The sequence below is a fragment of the Macrobrachium rosenbergii genome, chromosome 2, assembly GCF_040412425.1.
Source record: "Macrobrachium rosenbergii isolate ZJJX-2024 chromosome 2, ASM4041242v1, whole genome shotgun sequence".
Lineage (NCBI taxonomy): Eukaryota > Metazoa > Arthropoda > Malacostraca > Decapoda > Palaemonidae > Macrobrachium > Macrobrachium rosenbergii.
In genome coordinates this window covers 16,000,668-16,024,098 of record NC_089742.1, presented here as the reverse complement: position 1 = coordinate 16,024,098, position 23,431 = coordinate 16,000,668, and the positions used below count along the sequence as shown (strand labels likewise).

Sequence of the window (23,431 nt, the reverse complement as noted above, 5' to 3'; positions counted from 1 at the left end):
TTTATATATATATGTGTGTTTATATATATATATATATATATATATATATATATATATATATATATATATATATATATATATATATATATATATATATATATATATATATATATATATATATATACCATATATACAGTATATGTGTGTTATAATATATAATAAATTCATCACAAGTATTCCGACATATATCCATGCCCAGATTACAAAAAACAAAAAATTATATATATTTTTTTTTGAGTAAATTCTCTTCCCCGGAGAGTAGGGTTTCACGCGATCTACATCTCTGGCTGTTGATATATCTGTCTCCGTGCGGTTGCAAAGTTTCAAGTTACAAAGATTAGGTGGGATCAGCTGTGTAGACACCACCACTGTCCCCTTGTAACCCAGATGCCTTTGAGGACTGGCAACATCCGGTCGCCCGGGGGCGAAGGGTCCTCCTCCTCTTTCTTGGGATCCGATCTGCTCTTCAGTGTACACGCTACCAATATTGTATCGGCGATGAGATCAACCCTGATTTTCCTTTTATGGTCATTTCTCAGAGTCAGCTGAATGTCAGATGTGCAATGTTCGAGAAATTTTATTAACCTGCAATGGTCAAATATCTGCTTTGCCGCATTTTTCAGGGAGAGGGCTGAATCGTTTTTATTTAGCTTATTGACATACCTATTTAGCTTCGATAGACGTTCATTTTGAATAGAACTTACATGTAAATGGATGCTTTTCAGTCGCCAACAAAACTACTTTCATTTCAGTTTCATCTGCGATAATATCAAATTTACTTCGGTAGAATAATAATAATAATAATAATAATAATAATAATAATAATAATAATAATAATAATAATAATAATAATAATAATAATAATAATAGGTTTTATTTAATATTATTGCTGCTTCAGCTGCATTTATTCGCCGTCCATGAGCCACCGCTGAAGCCCGTGTATAAATTCGGAAGGACCTATGCAACCTGCCAATCCTCTACTATCTCCCGCTGGAGAATGACAGAAGTGTCTGTCGAAACGTCGCGGCAACAGCTGTATGTCATAATATGCTAACTGTATAGAATATATAAGAAAGCAGAATCCAGATTTTTTACTTTCCCCCCATGAAATGATAAATATAGGCGCGCTGTTAGCACGCACCTCCAATGAAGAGAAGTCCGCAATAAGGAAAATAGAAAAAGTCTTCTACCAAATAAATGCAGCTGAAGCAGCAATAATATTCAATAAAACCTGTTTGAAAGAGGGTCTGCTGGCAAATTAATAATAATAATAATAATAATAATTTTTTTCAAGATCTAATGACCTTCGGCAGGCACGCTGCGTGTCAACTAAGAAAGATTCCAATTCCTTCATCTTTAAATCTAAATACAACTGGTGAAGTGAAACTTACGTTAAGTATTTTAACAAAGATAATAATGATGAAGTCAAACGATTAAGTTCAGTACATCAGTGCAATAACATTTACGATGAAAATCATCATGTACAAATGAGTGACGACGAATTATCGCATGGTTTTAATGATTTAACCGATAAGCCTTTTCATTAGTAACCAGAGTAAATTAGTAATAAAACTTGCAAACAATTTGTTGTAATTTACTCGATGTGCGTTTCCATGATCTACTCGACTTTTTTTTCAAGCAATTTATTAGTTCTCCTGAACATCATGTCTTGCATTATCCATCGTGGAAAAGCAAGTAAGTAATAAAGAAAATACAAAGGGCTTACAGATAACCACGATTTTAGAGTACTTTGTGTGTGTGTGTTTTTTTTATTTATTTATTTTTTCTTTTTCGCGACAACCAAGTTCGTGGAAAATCATTTTCGACAAACCTCAGGAAATGGTTCTTGCTCCAAGTCACGCGGGATACGAGAAATGACCAACAAGGTATCGTTGTCTGACTGAAATTCAGACACCAAAAAGAAGGATATCGGATTTAAAACTAAGTAAATTGCAGACAGATCAAGTGAAAAAATATCTAGTTTTCACGGTTATTAAAGCATTTCTATTGAAAGGATGTCAGTTTATGTTATCATGAACAAACAGTAAAGAGTTTTTTTTTTTTATTAGACAAATGAAGTTGGTACTGCCATGAAAGCAAAAAAAAAAAAAAACATACAGGAACACTAAGAGCACACCATCATACACAGTTCTAGTGAAGAATAACTTTCATATTCATGGATGGTATGACCTAGCACCAGTAAGGCCCAAAAGTCCTATCATTTTGGAAAAGCCCAATTTAACTACTGCTTCTTAACCTATTATTTCACTGCTGGCTGAAGAAGTTCAAGCAAACAAATGTTTAAAAATTCTCTATAATTCCATTTCTGTACAAAATCTCCTTAAAGACAGTTTGTCACGAATTTTGGAGGCTTTAAAAAAATTATTATTCGCGAGTAAATTGGATATGCGTTAAGCAGTAAAGGAAGGCATTGCAATGAGAAATGGGTTTCCCATGGGAAGTGGTAGACCTTATGAGAAAGTACACTAAAATTCAAGGAAATACATATACATATATATATATATATATATATATATATATATATATATATATATATATATATATATATATATATATATATATATATAGATATAGAGAGAGAGAGAGAGAGAGAGAGAGAGAGAGAGAGAGAGAGAGAGAGAGAGAGAGAGAGAGAGAGAGCCTGATGTTAATATCTTAATATACATATGTATATACCTGCATCATGTATACAACAGACAGGAGTCCATGTCGTGAGAAATTACACGACAACATAACCATCGCATACGAACACGAGAGAGATCGGAATATCTTGCTGTTAAAATACTCATGTTGCTTTTATGATGGTTTGCACATAAAAAAAAAAAAAACTTATCTAAGTACTTAGTAGTCTTGTACATTGCAAGCCTTTACATTAAGTATACGATGCATAGTTCACATTTACTCTGTGTAGCAGTATTCACTCGTAACAATACTTAGGAAGTAACAATCACATTTGCAGTGTTATAAATTTGTCTAATATACGACATAAATGCTTTAACAATATAAATAACCAATCATTCTTTATGTATTAATGACATAGACAATATTGTGTTTTAATCACTGGCAATACCGATAACTATGTCTATAAAAATATTCGTAATCTTTATTACGTCTATATCCATAAAATATATTTTATTTCTGCACCAAAAATCACAGTCTCAAAGACAAGAATTGTTAAGAGATCTCACTAGAAAAGACGTCTGCTTTTAACGGTTTGTTCACGGTCGATAAGGCGGGGGTTTGAAAGAATCGTAAGGAGGAGGATCGTCCTTAAAAACCGGCGTCGAGGTGGAATTTCTCGTCTGTTCCCTCGTCAGGTGGCTCCTCCAGTTGTATTCCGGGGTGTCTAGAACCTGCCCAGCGGGCAAGGTCGCGTACCTTGACAGCTGTTCTGTGGAAGAATGGACCGATGAACCTTCCTCGACGGGATGCAAAGGAGTGAAACCAGCTCTGAGTACCCTAGGATTTCCACGGCCAACGCCCCGCCTGGTGTATCCAAGGGTCCTTGAATACCCCAGATTTCGAGCACCCAGAGTGGAGGAATAGTGTATGAAGGCAGCTGCTGCTGGGGAGCTAACGCCCTCCACTTCACTGTACGGGTTTTCCTCTACCTCTCGGCCGTTCATCAGAGTTCCAGACCCAGACGCGTAGGTGGTCATCTGGATTGCTGAAGGATAATACATTTGCCTGCTCTGTGGTCTCGCTGGAAGCGGCCGAGATACGTTCTGGGTATTGTTCTGACTCTCTACCGATTGATCAGGAGCAGCCGAGGCTCTTTCGTAAGGCGCTTGCTTCTTCTTTCTCTTGCAATTTCTGTAAGTCAAGTACAAGGCGCCGACCAACATGACAGCTGCAAGGTGGTGAAAGATTAGGTAACAAATTAGTTATAACCAATAAATTGAATCAAACTGTATTTCAAATGTCCGGTACCTACAATAAGATCAGGAATAAATAAAACACAAAAATCGTAGTAATAGTAATTTACTGCCAATTAACGTTTTTTTGAAGTATCAGGTGTAACAAGAAGTTAAGCGATTTCCATGATTTAAGTGAGCATGCAATTTACTTGAATAAAAAAAACACACATTTAGGAAAAATAAACACAGTGAAAACTACCTCCTATAGCGAGCAAGACCCTGCCGACGAGGACGAGGGGGCTGAAGGGTAAAATGCTGTTCTGCCCATCGTTGTTGATCGAACTGCCCATGGCGTCCACGAAGACACCGGCAAAAAGGAGAAATCCGCCGATGAGGAAGAAAAGCAGAGCCCTTAACGCCGTGTTATCCATGACAGCTTTAGTCTCTCCTGCAAGAAGAACAGAATGTTACTTGTTTTCATACATCTAAACTCAATTGAAAATTGTCCTAATAAATAACTGGTTACGACCAACCATTTTTCCGACTCTTGTATGGACAGAGATTCAAGGAGATAAAATAAAAGAAACTTACATTAAACTGAAAAATACGTTGGGGTTTTTCTAATTGAAATGCAACCAGTGGAAGTACGATCTTGCTATACGTTAGAATTCTTGTCCATCTACCTTGATCAGCATTGGCATGCAGATCTTGACAGTTAGGCTTGAAAAACGAGTATAATTCGTTAACCTTTCGTTCTCATATACGCCTTATATACAAACTTAAAAAAAAAAAAACAATCCAACACCAGAATTATCTCGAGACAATCGACAAAACAAGAAAGAAAGAATTAATTGGGGAATTCCAAGTTTTAACAAGCCCTACAGGGGCATTACTTAAGGGTGTTTGCAGTGTTCCTTCGAACCCTAGCCGTATCCACATTTTATCCTTTTACTTTTAACAAGCCCTACAGGGGCATTACTTAAGGGTGTTTGCAGTGTTCCTTCGAACCCTAGCCGTATCCACATTTTATCCTTTTACTTCCATTTTCGCTTCCTTTCTTCAACCTTGCTATCCTTTACCTCTAAATATTAATTCTTAGTGTAACTGTGGTGTTTTCTCCATGTTCCACCTTTAGACTCTTGTACTTCATCTCCTTTATTTTCTGGATCTCTGTTATCTTGCTGTCAGACCAAACTTCCCTCGTTTCAGTATCTTAAGCGCTGAATGACCAAAAGTATCCATGTTTGTGTTAAAGGTGGCCGGTAATAAAGTCACAGGAAAAAAGTCACCGAAAAAAAAGTCACAATTTTAGCTATGAAAAAAGTCACAGGAAAAAAAGTCACATTAATTTACGGTGGCCAGTAACAAAGTGTGTTCTGTGAATCTGAAGCAGCTGCAAGCGATTTTACAAAGGTTTTCACAAGCTTGTGTAAGGTAAAGTGAATTTTACTTATTATTGCCATGGTATAATGAGATGTGTTAAAAGAATTTTTGCCTAAGTGAAATTATTATTGATAAATCTTTTTTGTGTATTTTTGTGTGTTCTTGTGTTTGCAATCTCTTGATTTTTCACATTTTATATATTTGTCATTTAACATCTGTTTACTTAGCATTTTAAATATTTCTTGATAATTTAACATTGCATACTTGATTTAATTTTCATCTATTAAGATTTTCTTTTCAAATCTTGATTAATTCTTTATAGTTTAAATTTTGCTTGATTAATTTAATTTCTTGATAAATTACAGTTTTTGTGATTTAATTTTGTTTAATAATTTAATTCAAGAATTAATAAAATTTTGTGTTGTTTTCAAGTAATAGTAAATTTTTCAGATTGTGCATTTTAATTACATTTTTAATTTAACAATAAATTTTTGTATTTGAAATTTTTAAAAACAGTGTTTCATTTATTGACAACCAGTAAATAGGATTAATTGTATGCATAAAACAAAGTGATAAACACATTTTGTTCCTTTAGTTTTGCTGAAGTGCATTAAGACCAGGGAAACAGTTAAAGTTGTTTGATGGAGTGATACCCTTTTACTCGAGTATATTTCTTGTTTAATTGTTGATACCTCATACTAGTCTTGATTTTTCCATGTGATTAATGAGCTTTTTAAGGGATCACCGTTACCTTTAGAGTACTCAGTCGTAATTTTTATTATGAGAGTTCAGGATCTGGCTGAAGCGAGGTAAATTTTTGAAATCTGTGATTAGTTGTGTAATAACGAGGTAATAACCAGGTATATATATATATATATATATATATATATATATATATATATATATATATATATATATACTTATATATATATATATATATATATATATATATATACTTCATATATACAATATATATATTTATATATACATATATATATACATATATATATATATATATATATATATATATATATATATATATATATATATATATATATATATATATCTATACATACATACATACATACACATATATATTTGAAATTGTCATGACATTAAAATACAGCAAGCAAAACGAAAAGAAAAGTGGTTTTCAAACATAGTTGGACATTTGAAGATACTAAACGATTTACTTTTAAAATTAATTTATTCATTTAATCTTCATTGGGTAAAGGGAATTCGGAAATAGGTCACACGAACATCATCTGCATACCTAAAACACTGAACATGTCTGCACTGATCAAATGCGGATTAAATAAATCCCTGCAAAAACGAATTCATGACATGTTATGCTGAAATTGCCATAAATGAAAAGAGACGGTTCTACAAAGAACGAGCTATCTTATGTACGAGTTTACCTTACTTGACTGATCATGTTTAGTGTAGCGCAGTGCTCTTACATGAATTAAAAGTCTTAACCACATACGCAATATTCAATGGATCCCTTTGGTGTAATCCCTCATCAAAGCAGTCTTAGCTTACAGTTTTTTTCACAAATTTTTGCGTCTGTTTAATGTTTACTATAGTGAAATACAAGTGCCATCAAAGGGCCTCTGTGAAATTCCGCCACTCATTCCTCTCCTGCGCCTTCACTCATCTCCAACTTCCCGCTTCATAATTCTCATCCAAGCAGGTCTTGGTATTCTAACTCTTCTGGTGTCCAGTAGAACCCAGCTGACATTATCAAGTGAGGTCCAGAGCGGTTGCTGACTGGGACCCTCGGGCATCCTCGCTTCAAAACAAAAATCTACATGACGCACTGAGACTCTCGGGAAACAGATCCAGCTCCTGATTCAAACGGTGTTTCACGGATTTTTCAGAAGATATTTTATGTCCTTGTCAGAACTGTAATTACTAATGTATGTAAGGCATTGCAAGCTTTTTAACCATATGTAATTGAAATCTCTTACTAATATGTATATAGAATTGTTAACTGTTCCTCAGGTGTGAGAAAACACATCTGACTATATATAGACGTCCCAGTGTTTTCCTCTAATGCCAAATACTACTTTTCCACGCGCAAGCGTTCTTGACCTGTCAAGAGATTTTGTGTCAATAAATTAGAATACCTTGAACCTGCCTCTTACTCGCCGCCTAGTTATAATCACGTACTTTCATCCCTAGTGTGGTGCAAAGCATGGTAATAATCCAGATTTTTCCAAGACAAAAATGTCATAAAACTACATAGAGTAACTCCAGTAACCTTAGTCTCTGTGGTAATGAACACAACTTCATTTAAGCACTAGATCTCCGTCCATACAGTAATTTTGGAAGAAATATTGTATTTGTATTTTGCTATTCTGGAACAATAAGCTTTCAAGATCACCAGGGTCTTAAAGTTCCAGTCAGTAATAACTGAACTCACCATTAGTAAGATGCGGACAACAAATAACCCTGTAATGTTCTACCTCCCACAGTTAAAGTAAGAACATTTACGACACTTCAGGATGTGTTCTAGGGAGGCCAAACACAGGCCAAGCAATGTTTTTCTATCTTGGATCTGGTTGGGGTTGATCTAGGGAAGATTAGGCTTAAATATTTTGGTTCTAAGGGCTAAGTAATCCAAGTACAGCAAATTCCTAGTAAGGCCTTGGTACTCTAAGCTGGGCTATAAGCTCTTATTAGGTTATGCTACTTAGCATGTGTTCAGCAATTTCATTTATTCAATAATGAAGTTTCTGAGGAAATGTTTAAACTTTTCCAACTGCTTAGCTTGGATAATTATTTTTGACGTCCTAAGTTGGTAAAAATCACTCGTTTTTATGATCCTCTACCTAAAATGAAAGCTTCAACTTATCAGCATTAAACTTTTGACATTTGTAAGGGCGTTTTGTGCTATAAGAAGGTTATTGATAATTTTATATTTTACTTTAAAAGCACAGTTACAGACTCTAGTATGGATAGAATTTTACGGTAGATAAAATACATGTAACTGGATAATACTTATAGGTTTCTGCATTTTTAAATTTCGGATTCAGGGCTTTGTGATAACAGCATCCAAAACGCATGGAGAGACTGAGTGGGCAAGTGGTTACAGTGGTTATTACAATTACACGTGCAACATACAAACACACAACTAAACCTGAAAAGTTTGGTGGTTTTTTTAAGGACAGGTTTTCCAAAAAAACTACTGGTTTTAAAACTAGAACTGACCGGTATTTTGTTTGCAAATATTGTACAATCAAACTGAAGAGGTATCATCATGCATTCTAAATGCTACATGCTAATATATTTACTCGTTTCTCCCTACATTTATTTACAAAACTGAAAAGACCTTTTAATCAAACCGCAAACGTATATTTTTTTTTATGGAGAGCTAAAAGTCAAACGTTGGCTGGGTTCTTGATTTTCATGCTGCTTTTCTTATGTTTATTATTCGTTTTGCTGATAAGACCATAATCCCAAAAATTGAGGAAAAATTGTTTTGGCCCATAGAGAGGATTTTTGGGTAGGATCCAGTGCAGATTCATTGACTGATATAAGAAAATGTGGCTATAAGCGCAAGCACTGAAGGGGCACTTGCGTCCACTCTGCGCTAAAGACAATGAAAAGAGGGAGCTGGAGTGGTCGGACAGCAAGACTGAACTGAATATAAAATTTAGGCCAAAGGCCAAGCACTGGGACCTATGAGGTCATTCAGCCCTGAAACGGAAATTGACAGTAAAAGGTTTGAAAGGTGCAACAGGAGGAAAACCTTGCATTTGCACTATGAATCAATTATTAGGAGAGGGTGGAAAGTAAGATGGAAGAAAGAGAATATGAAAGGAGGTACAGTAAAAAGGAACGAAAGGGGTTGCAGCTAAAGGCCGAGGGCACGCTGCAAAGAACCTTAAGTAATGCCTACATTGCACCGCATGAGGTGCACTGACGGCCCTAACCCCCTAAGGATAGCAAGACTGAAGAAAGGAAGCGGGAATGGAGGTCAAGCAAAAGGATAACAAAAAAAAAGTGGATGCAGCTTGGCGCCGAAGGAACACTCCAGCCAGCCTTTAGTAACACCTGCAGAGCACCATGTGAGGTGCGCTGAACAGAAATGTCATTCCTCTCTTTCTTTCTTTCTTTCTTTCTTTCCTTCTTGCCCGTAATGGATATTCATGAAATACACAAAAGAGAAGCATCTGGCAACCGCACCATCACTACTCGTGATGCTCGAATCTATGTCACAAATTATTTGTAGTGACATTTCAGCAGAGTGAAACTGCACTTCCAGATTCTGTACGAGCTTAGGTGTTTGGAAAAGACGAGGAATATTTAATCGCTTCTCTCTTTGTATTACATACCTATAAACACAAGTTTTACCTAATGGGTCTCTTTCTCCTCTTACCAACTGGAACGTGAATATTCTTCGAATTTTTACGATCATTATCATTACTATTATCATTGTCTTTAAATATATGTGGTCTTTCTTTTTACCACTTACGTATACCTCGAAATACATTGATAATTAACTTTAAGTTGTTGCTGAAGGTATCTTTATTCGTCTGTTTATTATGTGAGGGATTATCTTACAGACAGCACCTCTGCATCTTATACATTTCCGAAATGTAACACGTTATTTGTCAAAACTCCCTAAACTTGAAAAAAATACAACGTTGTAGGTTAAGATGGCTCACTACTCTTATAAACATGTCTCCACGATCTAAAAACATTGAAAGAAACATCTTGTTGAAATTTGACCTTGATCTGTGAGTGGCCTGAATCGCTCCTTCCACGGACAGCATCTATCAAACGTCTTGGCTTTCAGTTGCTTATAAAATTGGTATAGATTCTTATATTTAAGGATTCAATACGTTGAGCAATAAACGATGAGCGGGTGATGATTATCGTCATCATCATCTTCTCATGGTAATATGGTACTGAAGGGTTATTTTCAGGCAAATTTCCTCATGTTTTTTCTCCATTTCATTGCGGACTTGTTCTTAATCCAGTATATGTATTTAAAGGCACGCCTGCGCTCTAGCCTGGGAGATATGATTAGTCTTATGAGTATCTTCGCGGTTGTACTCCCAGCATTAGACTTGACTAATATAATAAAACTAACTTGTTAAGCCAAGAGGAAGCGCAAGGAAGCGATCCAAATGATAATTATCGAACAACTAAACAGGTCCATTCATATTTCATCAGGAACGGCAAACCCACAAAATCCATAGATACATAACACCTACAGTGAGGTTTAAAGGTCAACCACAGTAACAGACATTAAAAACCATAACAATGATGATGAGGGCAACGCCCCCTTACTAATGGTTAAATATACACGGATATCACAACCTAATACATTTGTGAGGACAAAGAAGAATCCTGTTGCACTGTTATCAGGGAAGAATTGACATTCGTTTGAATGTCAAGCCCTAATTTCTCTACTTCCGTTGGTCGTGTTCCTGACGGTATGTACAGACAAGGAATCTGCAGTTTTTGTTTATAACGTTAACGGAGAGTAACACTGACATTCTTGAAAAGCATGTTAAGCTGTGGCAGTAGTACGTTAATTCATTTAGAGAAGCATGCAATGCACTAGTTTAAGGGAGAGCTGGAGAAAATAGGTACGACCACAATGTTTCGTTAACATGCACGATTAGTTATCAGTTAGGGCTTTCCGTCTCTCTCTTTCTACATCTATTCTTATTGGTAAAACAAAGTGTCACCTTTTTTGGCTAATTTTGAGAATTCATAGCATTATAGCATCAGAAACGTGAGGTGTGAACGACAAAATATCCAAGATAATTTACATTTACTCACATGTAAAAGTCAGCTACACACACCGTAAACAAATATGTTCATTGGCACCTCGCGCATGGCCGGGGACATTGGGGTGGGTAAGCGAATGAATGTCTAAAGTCATCGCTGAGTATATCCCACTCAACAAAGGAAATTGGTAGCCTTGCCGTCCAAAGCAAAGGACATAGTTCGTATACACTAGACGGCACCTTCCATCTGGTTCACTAAAGAATCACACCAACAGAGAGACCACACGCGTTAAAAACTTGCAACAAGTGTGAGGCAGAACGACTGAGGAAGGCCAAGGCAGGCAGCTCCCGCTCACAGCTGTCTAAACTGTACGTTGAGCCTCACCACACTCACTACCGTCGACGTTACTATACTACGACGGTTCTCCCCAACGCGTTTGGCTATGTTGTATCTCATTACCATAGTGGCTCCTCCTCTTCCTTCTCCTCTTTTTTTTCAGTGAGGTAGATAAACTATTTTGCACATTCACTGATGTCTTTGATTTGATGTGTCTTTAAGCGAGCAGATAGGGATGGGTTGCTCATTCATTATTACCAGTGACATTTCTTGTTTTTATAGGTATTTCTCACAGGAGTATTAATAGCAGTAACGAATTATGAATTAATTTTCTTCACTGGTCGTTTATAATATCACAAGTTTAATTTCAAGAAACATTTTTCTTTCTGGAATTTTTTTCTAAGGCAGGCTTTAAACATGTCGTGGACAACTAATCAGGAATGTTAAAAGGGGTTATTTCTACAGTTAATTATTTAATAAACGCTTGTTTATACTCTTTGAACGACAGTTTAAGAAAAACACCAATTTAAAAAACTAAAAAAAATTGCAATTTTAATTAAACATCATCTCTCTGTTTCACTCAATAAGTAAGTTTCGTAAATAAATGTTATTATTGAAATGGTTAATCTATCCTAGAGAAGAGAAATAGTTTCCCATAAATCACACGCATAGATACACTTCACTTTCGAATATGGAATTAATTCTGCACATCCATTTGCAAGATATCTATCGTGAATATTTAATTAATTTAGCACATCCATTTATAAGATATCTGTCGCGAATATTTTGAAAGGCCGAGATAAAGTAAGAAACGGGAGACTTCTCGATCTGTGAAGTTTAGAGCATCGTGTATCAGCGGTGAGTCATCGGTACCCTAAATCACCCGCTCTGCGCGGAACACTGCTGGCGCAAGGGTTATCCGAAATCGCGTTATTTAATCCAGTAACGGAAAGGGAGGGATTCTTTGCTAAACCCTTGTCTGGCGGTAAGTGGAGAAGAAGTTTGAAATCTCTCTCTCTCTCTCTCTCTCTCTCTCTCTCTCTCTCTCTCTCTCTCTCTCTGAAAGGAGCTGATGAATATATTTTGATATATATATATATATATATATATATATATATATATATATATATATATATATATATATATATATATATATATAATATATAAATGTGTATCAGTACATTTATGCCATATATATATATATTATATTGTGCCAATAATTCCATAAACAGCTCTATAATGAAGCAGAACATAACCAAAATCACAAAGATGTCCTTGAGAACAATATAAGTGGTAACCTTAATTTAATTCAAATATGTGAGCAGCGTGTTGACATTAAAATATTCAGCATCCAAGTCACTGCACTCAGAATAGCTAGCGCATTCCTTACTGATAACTGAATACAACGATATTTTGTTTAAGAAAGAAGGTCGAATGATACCCGACAAACTGGCGTCAAAATAACAAAGGTTGCGGAGAAGCGTTTATCCCCAGTTCAAGCGTACGCTCTCGTGGATGGGCCACACTCTGTGGTTTAATCGATGACTCAGTGGGGAAACTGAGTCAGTATATCACATTTGGAATGTAAATGGAGCCAGATAAATAAGGATGAGTCTCATCAGTATCACTTTAGATAGCGTTGTTGTCGTGAGACGGAAGAATAAATACTTACTGACGACTTCGCTTGCAAGTGATGCTGCATCTCATGCAGTATTCATTAGTGATGAGCGTTGTCATATTGCTTTGCTTTCTGTATGGGCAATTACTGGGAGTTGTGTTGTAAGATGCTTTTATTGAATCTCATTTGCCGGGCTCATATTCCTCGGCGAACACACACACACATATATATATATATATATATATATATATATATATATATATATATATATATATATATATATATATATATATATATATATATATATATATATATATATATATATATATATATATATATATATATATATATATATATATATATATATGTATATATATTATATATATATATATATATATATATATATATATATATATATATATATATATATATATATATATATATATATAATATATATATATATATATGAACAATAGCCCCAGCGAAAAACAGCATGACATTCATACATAGAGAGAAAGAAATCCAATAACCACACATAAACTGCTGAATAACGAACGCGACTGTGGGAAGAGGCAGGGTACACTCGAGAAGATAAGTGGAAGGGACAGATGAGGACACGCGGAAGACAAGACAATGAGACAGCAGGATCTCAGTTATAAAATGATAAGCAAAAGCCCCTTAAATAGCTATTTCTGCTCCTTTTTTGGAAGAGTTCTTAAAATTATGAATCATTTCGTCCCATACAAAATGAATTCCTGAGTTTGATTACATATACCTTCGAAATATTTAAAATTTGCTGAGTGACTCACTTTGTTATGGACTGTACAATGTACATTGTTGCAAACAATAATGCTCTTCTTTTTTAAGCGTTTTCCTTATGTATGGTCTAGGTTGTTTCTCGAGTTTGCCAAAGAACTCTCTTAAGTCAGTTCTATAAGTATCTGGAATTCCTGACTGTTAAAAACTGTCTTAACCCATCCAGGAACGATTTTGAATTGCATGTAACTCACTAACTTTTGAAATCATAACCTTGACCATCCCAGTAAACCACTTTATTTTTGTCACCAGGTAGTGTTTGTTTTATTTCTGCTAAATTTTAGAAAGGCTGCATAGTCACACGATTATTAATTCTATTTTTTCTCATTTGCATTATTATTGTTCCTATCTTTACCGAATACCTTTCTCGGTTGGGATTTATTAGTTGAATAAATTTCGCAATTCTTTAGCAGATTCTCTATTGCCTCTTTGCACTCATCACTGTATTCTTTGCTTCTTATAGCTTAATTGTAATTATTGATGTTTATCGAATTTTGCACTTTACTGTGCCGTTCTTACCTTTAACTTACTTAAACATTCGTATTGAAAATTACATTAAAAGAATTTTTAAAAATTATATCTTAGCTTTTCACCACTGGTTATATTATGAATTGCATGATATAATACCATATTGTATCCACCATCACTGACATTTCTCTTTAATCTGATATTTTTTCGATATTTCCCATTTCTTTTGCTTTTACGTTTTTCATTATCAATGTTATAAGATTTCATTTTTTTTTTTCTTAATAAAATGAACAATATTTTGCTATTCACAAAAGGCATGCAACTTTGTTCACATATGTTTGTGTTTGTTTTATTTGTTATTTTTCCACAAATTTCCTGAGAAATACTAATACGAATTTTGAAATAGAATACATTATAAAAAGAACAAGGATGGAATAATGAAATAACAGAAAGCTCAATGGATGTAACACTTGACGAAAAAGTTTTAAGAATTTATTATGCAGTACCAGCAAAGCCCATTTCTTCAAGATTGGAGATTGTCATTAGTATGTGAAGAATGTAAATTTACTTTTGGTGTACCAAATAATGAACTGTGTGACAACTATTTCACGTTCAAAATTAAAAGAAGGAATTTAAACCTTACCATTTCATTTCCTCATAAAATAATGAGCTTTAATGATGAAATCTGTATTGTCGTTAATTTTTCATAATACAGCCTATTTGTCATGCATAACACTAAGTAATCCCATTCATATATCAATGTCCGTAAGTTTGGACTTCGAATATGAAATAGAAATGTCACCCACGTTCTAGGATTGACGGCAGCCTCTTTATCTGTCTATATCAGTGGTCTGACCAGATTCCTTCGACGAGAAGAAAAAGCTTTCGAAGACTGCTTGGGGCAAAGGCCTGGGAAGCAGAAACAGCGAATGGATGTTTTTGGAAAATTATATTTTATTCTTTTACAATATTCTGATCCGACTCTAAGATGAGTAAAAGTATTGTGATTACGCGTTTCGAAATATTCCCTTAACACTTATTAAGTTAGCATGGTCCACGTGTAGTCCTTTATAGCACCTGATCGACGTAATGCAGGCTGAGCGATAATACGAAGGTTACGTTACCTGAGACTGGACTATGTTCTCTGAAACATCTGTTTTGGAAAGGTGCGTATGCATCAAATATTAAATGTTTTCGCGAAAACGTTTAAAGTATGAAATGTCAATTTCCTCACATATATTCCTGTCAAGAGTGATGTTACTTCAAGGCACTTTCCCATGAAAATCGACATGCCCGAGTTGTTTACCTTTTATGTTAATGAAGACCAGGTGACTTCTGTTCCTTTCCGGGATTTTCAGCTCGTCAGTACCTTCCCTACGCGCGACGTGTGCTGAGTTGGTCCTTCTCCGCGCTGGATTCCTGGTATTTTCATATTTACCATATTACACAGCCACAGGAGATCCTGAGAATGTTGTCTCACGTTAACTAAATTGTTCTTAAAATTTCACAGTTTTCGCTCCACACGGCGCCGAGTTTGAGTGAGCAGCTGCCCTTGGAGCTATTTTTAGTTCGCGTTGAAAAAGTGTTGGTATTTTAAGTGGAAAATTATATTTTGAATATGCATATAAGAGGAATGTTACCTTGCTATGTAGTTAAGTCATGTGTAATCTAAACGACGAACGACAAAAAGTATCAGTCTTTATGAGGTGACGATGTTGTGAACTTTACGTCTGGCAACGTTGCGGAGGGGCTGGCGGGATACCCTTTGGCTTTCATGATCCTCAAGTTGTTTACGACCTAAGACGATAACTGCTTGGGTGTTATGATGGCAACAGCAGGAACATGCATACAAATCTTAAATGATATCCAAATAAACACGATAATTATGTGATGCACGAACAGCACTGAACTCCCCGAACCATCTTGAATCTAAACTTGCGATTCACAAAGCATCGCGTCTTGTGGGGCCGGGTGACGGAGATAATATCGTAATTCGCTTCAAGGACAAAACATGGCAGAGGCAGGCACAAGCACACAGCTTCTTCGTACTCAGAGCATGAACGTTGGTAAGGTTACTGAATGGATAATTGTGCGCAGGGTATTCTTTACTCTTGTTGTACAAAGATCTTCTTAGAGCTTCCCTTCGTTTCCTCTACCATATTTTACACATACTTATGTTATTTCTCGGTCTCAGATGAAAGTTTGTATATAACATTCACAATTTCGGGTTTTGAACGTCGGATATCTACGGGTGAAAGTACTGGTAAGTTTATAGGCATTAACATAAGCAGTGGGTTAAACTAGCGTTTCATGGCAAAGAAATGTGTGTGTGTGTGTGTGTGTAAGAGAGAGAGAGAGAGAGAGAGAGAGAGAGAGATTCTACTTCTAGTCTAGCATCTCGAGTGTGAGGTATTCTGAAGGAATGATATACAATACTTATGTCCTGAGTGCCCTAAAGCATTTCGTGCAGACCGACATTTTCTTTCAGTTGGAGTGGTTGAGAATTTTCGTAAAACGAAGCGTGGCCATTTCTCAAACTATATTGTACTCAACAGCGAGAAGATTTCCCTTGGATAATTATCCATGTTCGATTGTCGCTGAATCACCTTGCTTGATGTGTTGATCATACTTACCACAGGGATGATCTATTTGCAGTCAGCATTGCTTAAGTGTAATTGAAATTGACTTTTAAATGGCAAAGCGAATGTTTTGACTAGCTTTAGTAGCTTACTGATTCATCTGCTCTGTGAAGAGCATTTATATGATGCCACTCTCGGGTTGCTTAAAAGTGATTTCGAATAAACTCGCTTAATTAAGAGATTTAAATATTTGTATTATGAATTTAACGATTAACAATTATCAGTTTTCTTCTATATTCCTTAACGAAGGTTTTCTCCATTTTTGACTGATTTCCACTGGGGAAAATATAGAATGCCCAATTCACCAATGTAATTCTTGCTGTCTGTAACAAATATTTATTCTTTTCCTAATTTCTGATAACGGTCCGCATTGCTTATTTTGTAAAAAGTCCGTGCTCTTTCTTAATCTTAACTCAAGTGATTGTCCTGTCAGCAATTATGGCGCATTATATCATCCTAATATACTCTTTCTTATCATATGTTTTTTATTCTTTTTCCCTGAGGAAGTCCAACTGCATTAGTGTTTCACTGAAAAGGAACAAACGACTGTCACAGCGCTATTCACTTTAAAGAATAAGTCTCTTGAAATGGATTATTAGTTGATCTACTTTTGCATCTAATTTCTCTGTGAAATATTAGATGGTCCAGCCCATTCCAGGGGAAAATGATAACTCCAACACTTCATGTCACTTTCTATCGGTTTTAGTGCAGCTACCACAGAACTGAAGTATTCTCTTCAGCTTGTACTGTTTTGAACACCTTCAATTGAGCTCCTTTCGGATAACAACCTATATTTCGGAGATAAGATCTCCTAGGGACGCATTAGAGATCGTTTGTATTCACTTCTCACATGTTTTCCATAAAGGTCCTCTGCTGACCACCTTTCGTGCTTATGGTATCATTCTGTTGTTGTTGATAGCACAGCTTCTGGTCGTCCTCAGTTTCTATCGCTATCAAGCATGGTGCACCTCTGACATAATTTTTCCTTTTTCTTAATCTCTGACCAAAGGTCTCTGACAGACTTCATTTTACCCTTCTGCATACTCTTTCGCCATAATGTTACCTTTCGTACTTTTTGTACCTTTATCTGAATCCCACGTTTGTTGTTTACTTTCTCTATCGAATTATTCTTTTCTCCATTTGCTTTCTCTGATACTTAGAGCACATCAAATTGATTTCCATTACTTGGGCAGGTTCAGTATCTCTGGATAACAGCTCTTCCAGATTTCTTTAATGCTTTCCCCTCTGTCATTTATTATTAGATTCTGTTCTTTTCAGGATAATTTATACCTACTGAAGAATTGATGTCATCATATTGATGTTATGTACTGTCCACATTAATATGATGAAAATAAATTCTTCAGTAAGTATAAATTATCCTGAGAGGAACAGAGCCTAATAATGAATGACAGAGGGGAAAGCATTAAAGAAATTTGGAAGAGCTGTTATCCAGAGATACTGAAACTGCTCAAGTAATGTTCTCACCTCATTATCTTCCTAAAACCTGGATATTCAACAAAGGTACAAATGGCATTTTACGGGAAACTCTTGAACCCCTATAAAGTACTTTCAAAGCTCACGGACCTAGAGTCATTAGATCTTATATAATGTCGCCTAGAACAAATCCTAAATCAGTGGTGTTTTTCTCTTTTCCAACAAACCATGACGATTAAAGTAAAAAAAGCTTTAAAGCATTTGATATCTTCTCTTACATACCAACTCGGGTTGAAGATCTGAACGGCCAAGGAATTTTGATGCTTCCCTGCTCCTTATTTTTCTCCTCATGCTTCATAAGACGGAAGTGTTGCCATCATTAAATTTGTTTTCTTACTCACTCTACATCTTACCCTTTTAATGGAAGCGGGAATTTGGCATCGTTCGATACGCAAATGTGCTTGATCTGATCTTTAAATTTACGATAATAATGGATTTGTTAATAAGAATTTATTAAATACAACTTATGACTTTGTTGATGAATGTAAGTGCAGAGCTAAGAACTGAATTAAGAGAGCTTCATGAGCTTTGATAAAAGATAAATATTCATTTACCCTATCCATGAATTTCGTACACTCCTCACGTATGAAATTTCTCTACTTCCTTTTCTACAAGCTACGCACATATTTAATCTATTTTCTTGATACATTCAATTTCTGCTTCATTCATTTGCTGTTCATTCACTTGTCTTGATTATGTATAAATCAATATGTTCACCATTTCCGTTTCAAATTAAATTCATTCCTTTTAACTCTTGTTTTAACAAAGTAATGATTAGCTACACCTCCAGCCATTTTGCTGTTCTCCAATACATTCATTAACTTCCTCTTTCAATTCAGTCTGCTAATGCATAATCCAGTATACACTTTCCCCTCACCATTTATCCTTTCCAAAGAATTCTTGGGAATTTTTGTCTTTAGAAACCACATATTTCCCAGTCAAGCCCCTTTCCAAAGTCTCCCCATTCTCATTTACTCCAGGAATCTCAGCTTTACTCACAATGCTATCTCTCTCTTTACCACTTACCTTTGTAATTAAGTCACATAGTCCAACCACCCTTTTATATTCTACGTAGTATGGCGCTGCAAAGGTAATGAGATCTAAATTTGCCAAATATTGATGGAGGGATGTAAGTTGTTAATTCATACAGGTATTTCTGAGTAAACGCGACAGGAGATCAGTAAAAGCTTTGAAGAAAAATAGAAATTTCTGTTAGAGCACAATTAAAGAATGTTCAGCCAACACTCCTTTCATAGATGTGACGTGTTGACATGAATGTAGAAAGAGTGCATTATTTATAAGACTTGAGAGAGAGAGAGAGAGAGAGAGAGAGAGAGAGAGAGAGAGAGAGAGAGAGAGAGAGATGACCAGAAGGAAATGAAGGAGTGTTGAATTCAATGCAAAGTCCGGAGAGTGTAGGGAAGACAGATGAGTTGTTTGGTGTCTGTACTCTAAAATTTGAGTTAAGAGGACCATAAGGTGAAGTGATAAGGCTGGTAGACGTGTATTTTTTTATCCATTTTGTTATTCAATTTAAGCGATAGCACTTTTTATCACTGTTATAATTAACATGATATGGTTGTCATGACAATATTCTATCGGCATTAACATTTTAATCCATTATACTAGTATTCAAAAATAGCACAGCTATAGCACTAATGATGAATAGCCTCTGTATATTAATCTTTCACAACTCAGTAGGTATTACCTCTTATTTTTTATTTTCTTTTGCATTTGCTGCCTAAGTCTAATAGTTTTCATTGTGTTTGCAGATCCATGATATGCTACAGAGAAGTAAATGACAGCAATAAATTCGCATTACCATATTTTTCGCTGGACGGGGTAGACTGAAGAGTACCTACTAACATAATACATTTTGGTACTCTAAGAAGATCTCCAAAATGGTCAGCAGCGCTGCTTTATCGAGGGACAGTGAGTTTCATCTCTTTATGCAATTGCTGTAGAGGGCCCTTAACATCAAGCAATCAACATCTGATAGTATAATCACCAAGTTCATCATGGCTATTTCTTCATCAGAGATTCCCACTGTTGAATGTAGAAATTCCTCTTTTTTATTTGATAGGAAATACTGCAATTATGTTTTATATTCTTTTATAATTGATGTCAATTTTATGTCCAAAGACAATGGCAAATTTTTCATATAACATTTTCTTAACCTCTTATCCACACTTACAAAGAATTATGTAATAATTAGTCAAGAGAGTTGTAGAGAGAGGTACAACCAGAATTTATGTGTAATATCAAGGGAAAGGTATGTTGCATACCCTGCCTACCATAAGCTTACTTATATTCATGTTCAGCTACACTTTACTAGCATAGTCCTGAACATAAGGAAAGCCCATTTTTCAAGAATGGTGATATGAAAGTTGCAATGCATACGTTTCATTGGCTATCTGATGGTTCATAACAGTGAGATCTTGCTATTTGTTTTACAACTCTAGCTTCCAAAAAAGAAAATTAAGTCTAGACTACCCCAGAAATAATTGCTTGCCTTCATAATGACATGTCTTTTAGCCTGCTTGACTTGATAAGGGGTGGAAAGATATCTGAATGTAAAAAGCATCTTTGCTAAACAGGATATCCACCTACATTTCTTCATTTCTGATAAAAAAAAAGAGAGAAAAGTTGGCGATTATTGTTGATGTGGCTATCAAACTAAGATGAATCAATAAAAAGATATTAGAAGTGGTTGTGTTGCTCAGACATAAAGAAGATATACATATAGTTTTGCATAATATAGGTTTAGACTTGTAGCTCCTGCTTATTTTATGAAAGTAAATGTCACAATTCTCCAACACCGAGTGGCTGATCTACATCTTCCGTTCACCATTGTGAATCTAATGTTACTCATTTGGTTTCTGACAGTTAACTACGTTGAAGGACCAGAAGGACAGGTGGTGGTTGTAGTTCCGCCGAACCAAAGGAGAGTCGGGGAGATGCACATTGTAAGAGAATGATGACCTCCTATGAAAATGAAATAGTCGTTATACCTTCAACAGGTTCATCATTATGTGATACAGTCATGAGAAATTTCTCGATTTCAAATATGACATAAATAAAAAGAAATTGTACTTTATTGGACCTGTTCAATCGCAACAGATAATATGGTTTAATACTAATAGCCATTTTTCTTTCCTTAACAGGTCATTGAGCACATAGGATATACCCTTTGTGCTATATCATGGGGCGTCGTTGCTCTCCCTTTCACGATCATTGGATTTTCGCTCACCTGTGTTGGTTTGTCCAGGATGAAAAGCGATCCAGGACATCATGTGTTAACGGTTGGTTTGGTGTTCTTTCATATTGGTTGTAAGTATGATACTGCACTTTCACGATACACCAGCGTTCACTATGAAAATTAAGATATATTCTTGTAAGATGTGTGTGTAGTTCCTCATTGGACTGGTCGGTACCGTTCTCGGCTAGCACTCTGCAGGGCCCGAGTTCGAATCTCCGGCCGGCCAATGAAGAATTAGAGGAATTTATTTCTGGTGATAGAAATTCATTTCTCGGTATAATGTGGTGCGGATTCCACAATAAGCTGTAGGTCCCGTTGCTAGGTAACCAATTGGTTCTTAGCCACGTAAAATAAGTCTAATCCTTCGGGCCAGCTCTCTCTGAGAGCTGTTAATCAGCTCAGTGGTCTGGTTAAACTAAGGTATACTTAACTTTGTAAGATGTGTTAATACTATTTAACTTAAGTTTATTGATACAGTGTCAGGGGTTTATAATGTCTGAAAACATTTTTGTAGGCTACGGAATGTACGATGGAGCTGTCAATGATTGTTGATGTTCACTTGTGTATCACTGTCTGTCAGGAGAAATAATAGATGCCAAAGAAATCAATGATAATAATGTTATCAAGGAGTTGATTATTACTATAGGCAAGGCCATGTTTGGCGCAGAATATAACGTTAATAAGAATGGAGAGGAGAGGAGAGAGAGAGAGAGAGAGAGAGAGAGAGAGAGAGAGAGAGAGAGAGAGAGAGAAAGGAAACGATCAGTCGGCTATTAGACGTAAATGGAGGGAAATTTGAATAATCTGTCTTTATTCCTAAGAAGGTTACCTGATAAAAGATAAAAAAAATATAAATTAATAGAAGTTTAGACTGTCATTGTTTTCAAAATATAAATTAATAGATATATATGTGTCTACAGAAAAAAATCAAGTCATTGTTTTACATTATATGTATATATATATATATATATATATATATATATATATATATATATATATATATATATATATATATATATATATATATATATATATATATATATATATATATATATATATGTTGTTTTAGAAATTTTGAAATTTTATGTTAATATACTTTTAATACAGCCTTTTTCATATATGAAAAATCTTTGTTTTTATGTATTTGAACTGAATTCTAATATATTATATTGCATTGCTCCCAGAACTTGTCTTTTTATCATTTCACCATGAAGCTTATATTCAAGTAGCTCATGATGACACCCTTAACTGCTCATTAATTTTGTTAGCAACATTTCTTGTATCCATCTCCTTTTGTCCACAGTGGTGACGACTGCCCTTTTCTGTATATCGATGTACTGCTTCAAAAAGGAACAGAAGAAGAAGGTTGCGATGTTCATGCACAATCCCTCCCGAAGGTCCCCTGCGGAAGACCGGCAGCCAATGTTACCCACAAGCATAGAAGAGGCTCGAGCAGAACTGACTCCTTACCAGCATTTCATGTTGCACCGAGGGACTGAAGTGAATTCATCTGGCACCTCGCCCCCTGGTGTCCAGACACCTTTCACTGTTCCAGTGTCGAACATCCCTTCAGTATCGTCATCTTTCCAAGAAAGGGAATTCGTTTTCTGACGATAGACCAACCGATCATTTGAGGGATTCAGGGTTACCACAAAGCAGTGTTTTACCAAGCGAGTCAAGTAGAAGCTCTAATGGTTCCAGAATACTTCAGAGTGTCTTAGAGGAGCCTTCATTTAGCAATGATGCGTCTAATTATGCCCCACTCACATCTGAAGTGTCATTAGAAGATATT

The 23,431-nt window shown here is 35.5% G+C and overlaps 2 protein-coding genes across 4 annotated transcripts in view; one reads left to right on the top strand and one right to left on the bottom strand.

The window, feature by feature from the left end:
* Window positions 1-2,973: 2,973 nt before the first annotated feature.
* On the bottom strand, window positions 2,974-15,685 carry LOC136843816 (uncharacterized). Of its 3 annotated transcripts, none has more exons than XM_067112604.1 (3): window positions 15,554-15,685; window positions 4,138-4,326; window positions 2,974-3,871 (listed from the first exon to the last, which is right to left on the bottom strand). In XM_067112604.1, exons 2-3 carry the CDS (start codon window positions 4,307-4,309, stop codon window positions 3,240-3,242), a joined length of 804 nt encoding a protein of 267 aa, XP_066968705.1. In that variant the 5' UTR covers window positions 4,310-4,326; window positions 15,554-15,685; the 3' UTR covers window positions 2,974-3,239. The 3 variants fall into 3 exon arrangements, with proteins under 3 accessions (XP_066968705.1, XP_066968698.1, XP_066968715.1); XM_067112597.1 differs by lacking the exon at window positions 15,554-15,685 and adding an exon at window positions 11,061-11,418; XM_067112614.1 differs by lacking the exon at window positions 15,554-15,685 and adding an exon at window positions 4,470-4,656 and having other exon boundaries at window positions 3,143-3,871.
* Window positions 15,686-15,910: 225 nt separating this feature from the next.
* Window positions 15,911-23,431, top strand: part of LOC136843829 (uncharacterized) — an 8,969-nt gene continuing 1,448 nt past the window's right edge. Inside the window, exons 1-5 of the mRNA XM_067112627.1 lie at window positions 15,911-16,313; window positions 20,153-20,312; window positions 21,267-21,346; window positions 21,545-21,710; window positions 22,943-23,431. The exon at window positions 22,943-23,431 is cut by the window's right edge and continues 1,448 nt beyond it. Coding sequence (XP_066968728.1) covers window positions 20,282-20,312; window positions 21,267-21,346; window positions 21,545-21,710; window positions 22,943-23,250 — 585 coding nt within the window. The 5' untranslated portion in view covers window positions 15,911-16,313; window positions 20,153-20,281 and the 3' untranslated portion in view covers window positions 23,251-23,431. The remainder of the gene's footprint in view (window positions 16,314-20,152; window positions 20,313-21,266; window positions 21,347-21,544; window positions 21,711-22,942) is intronic.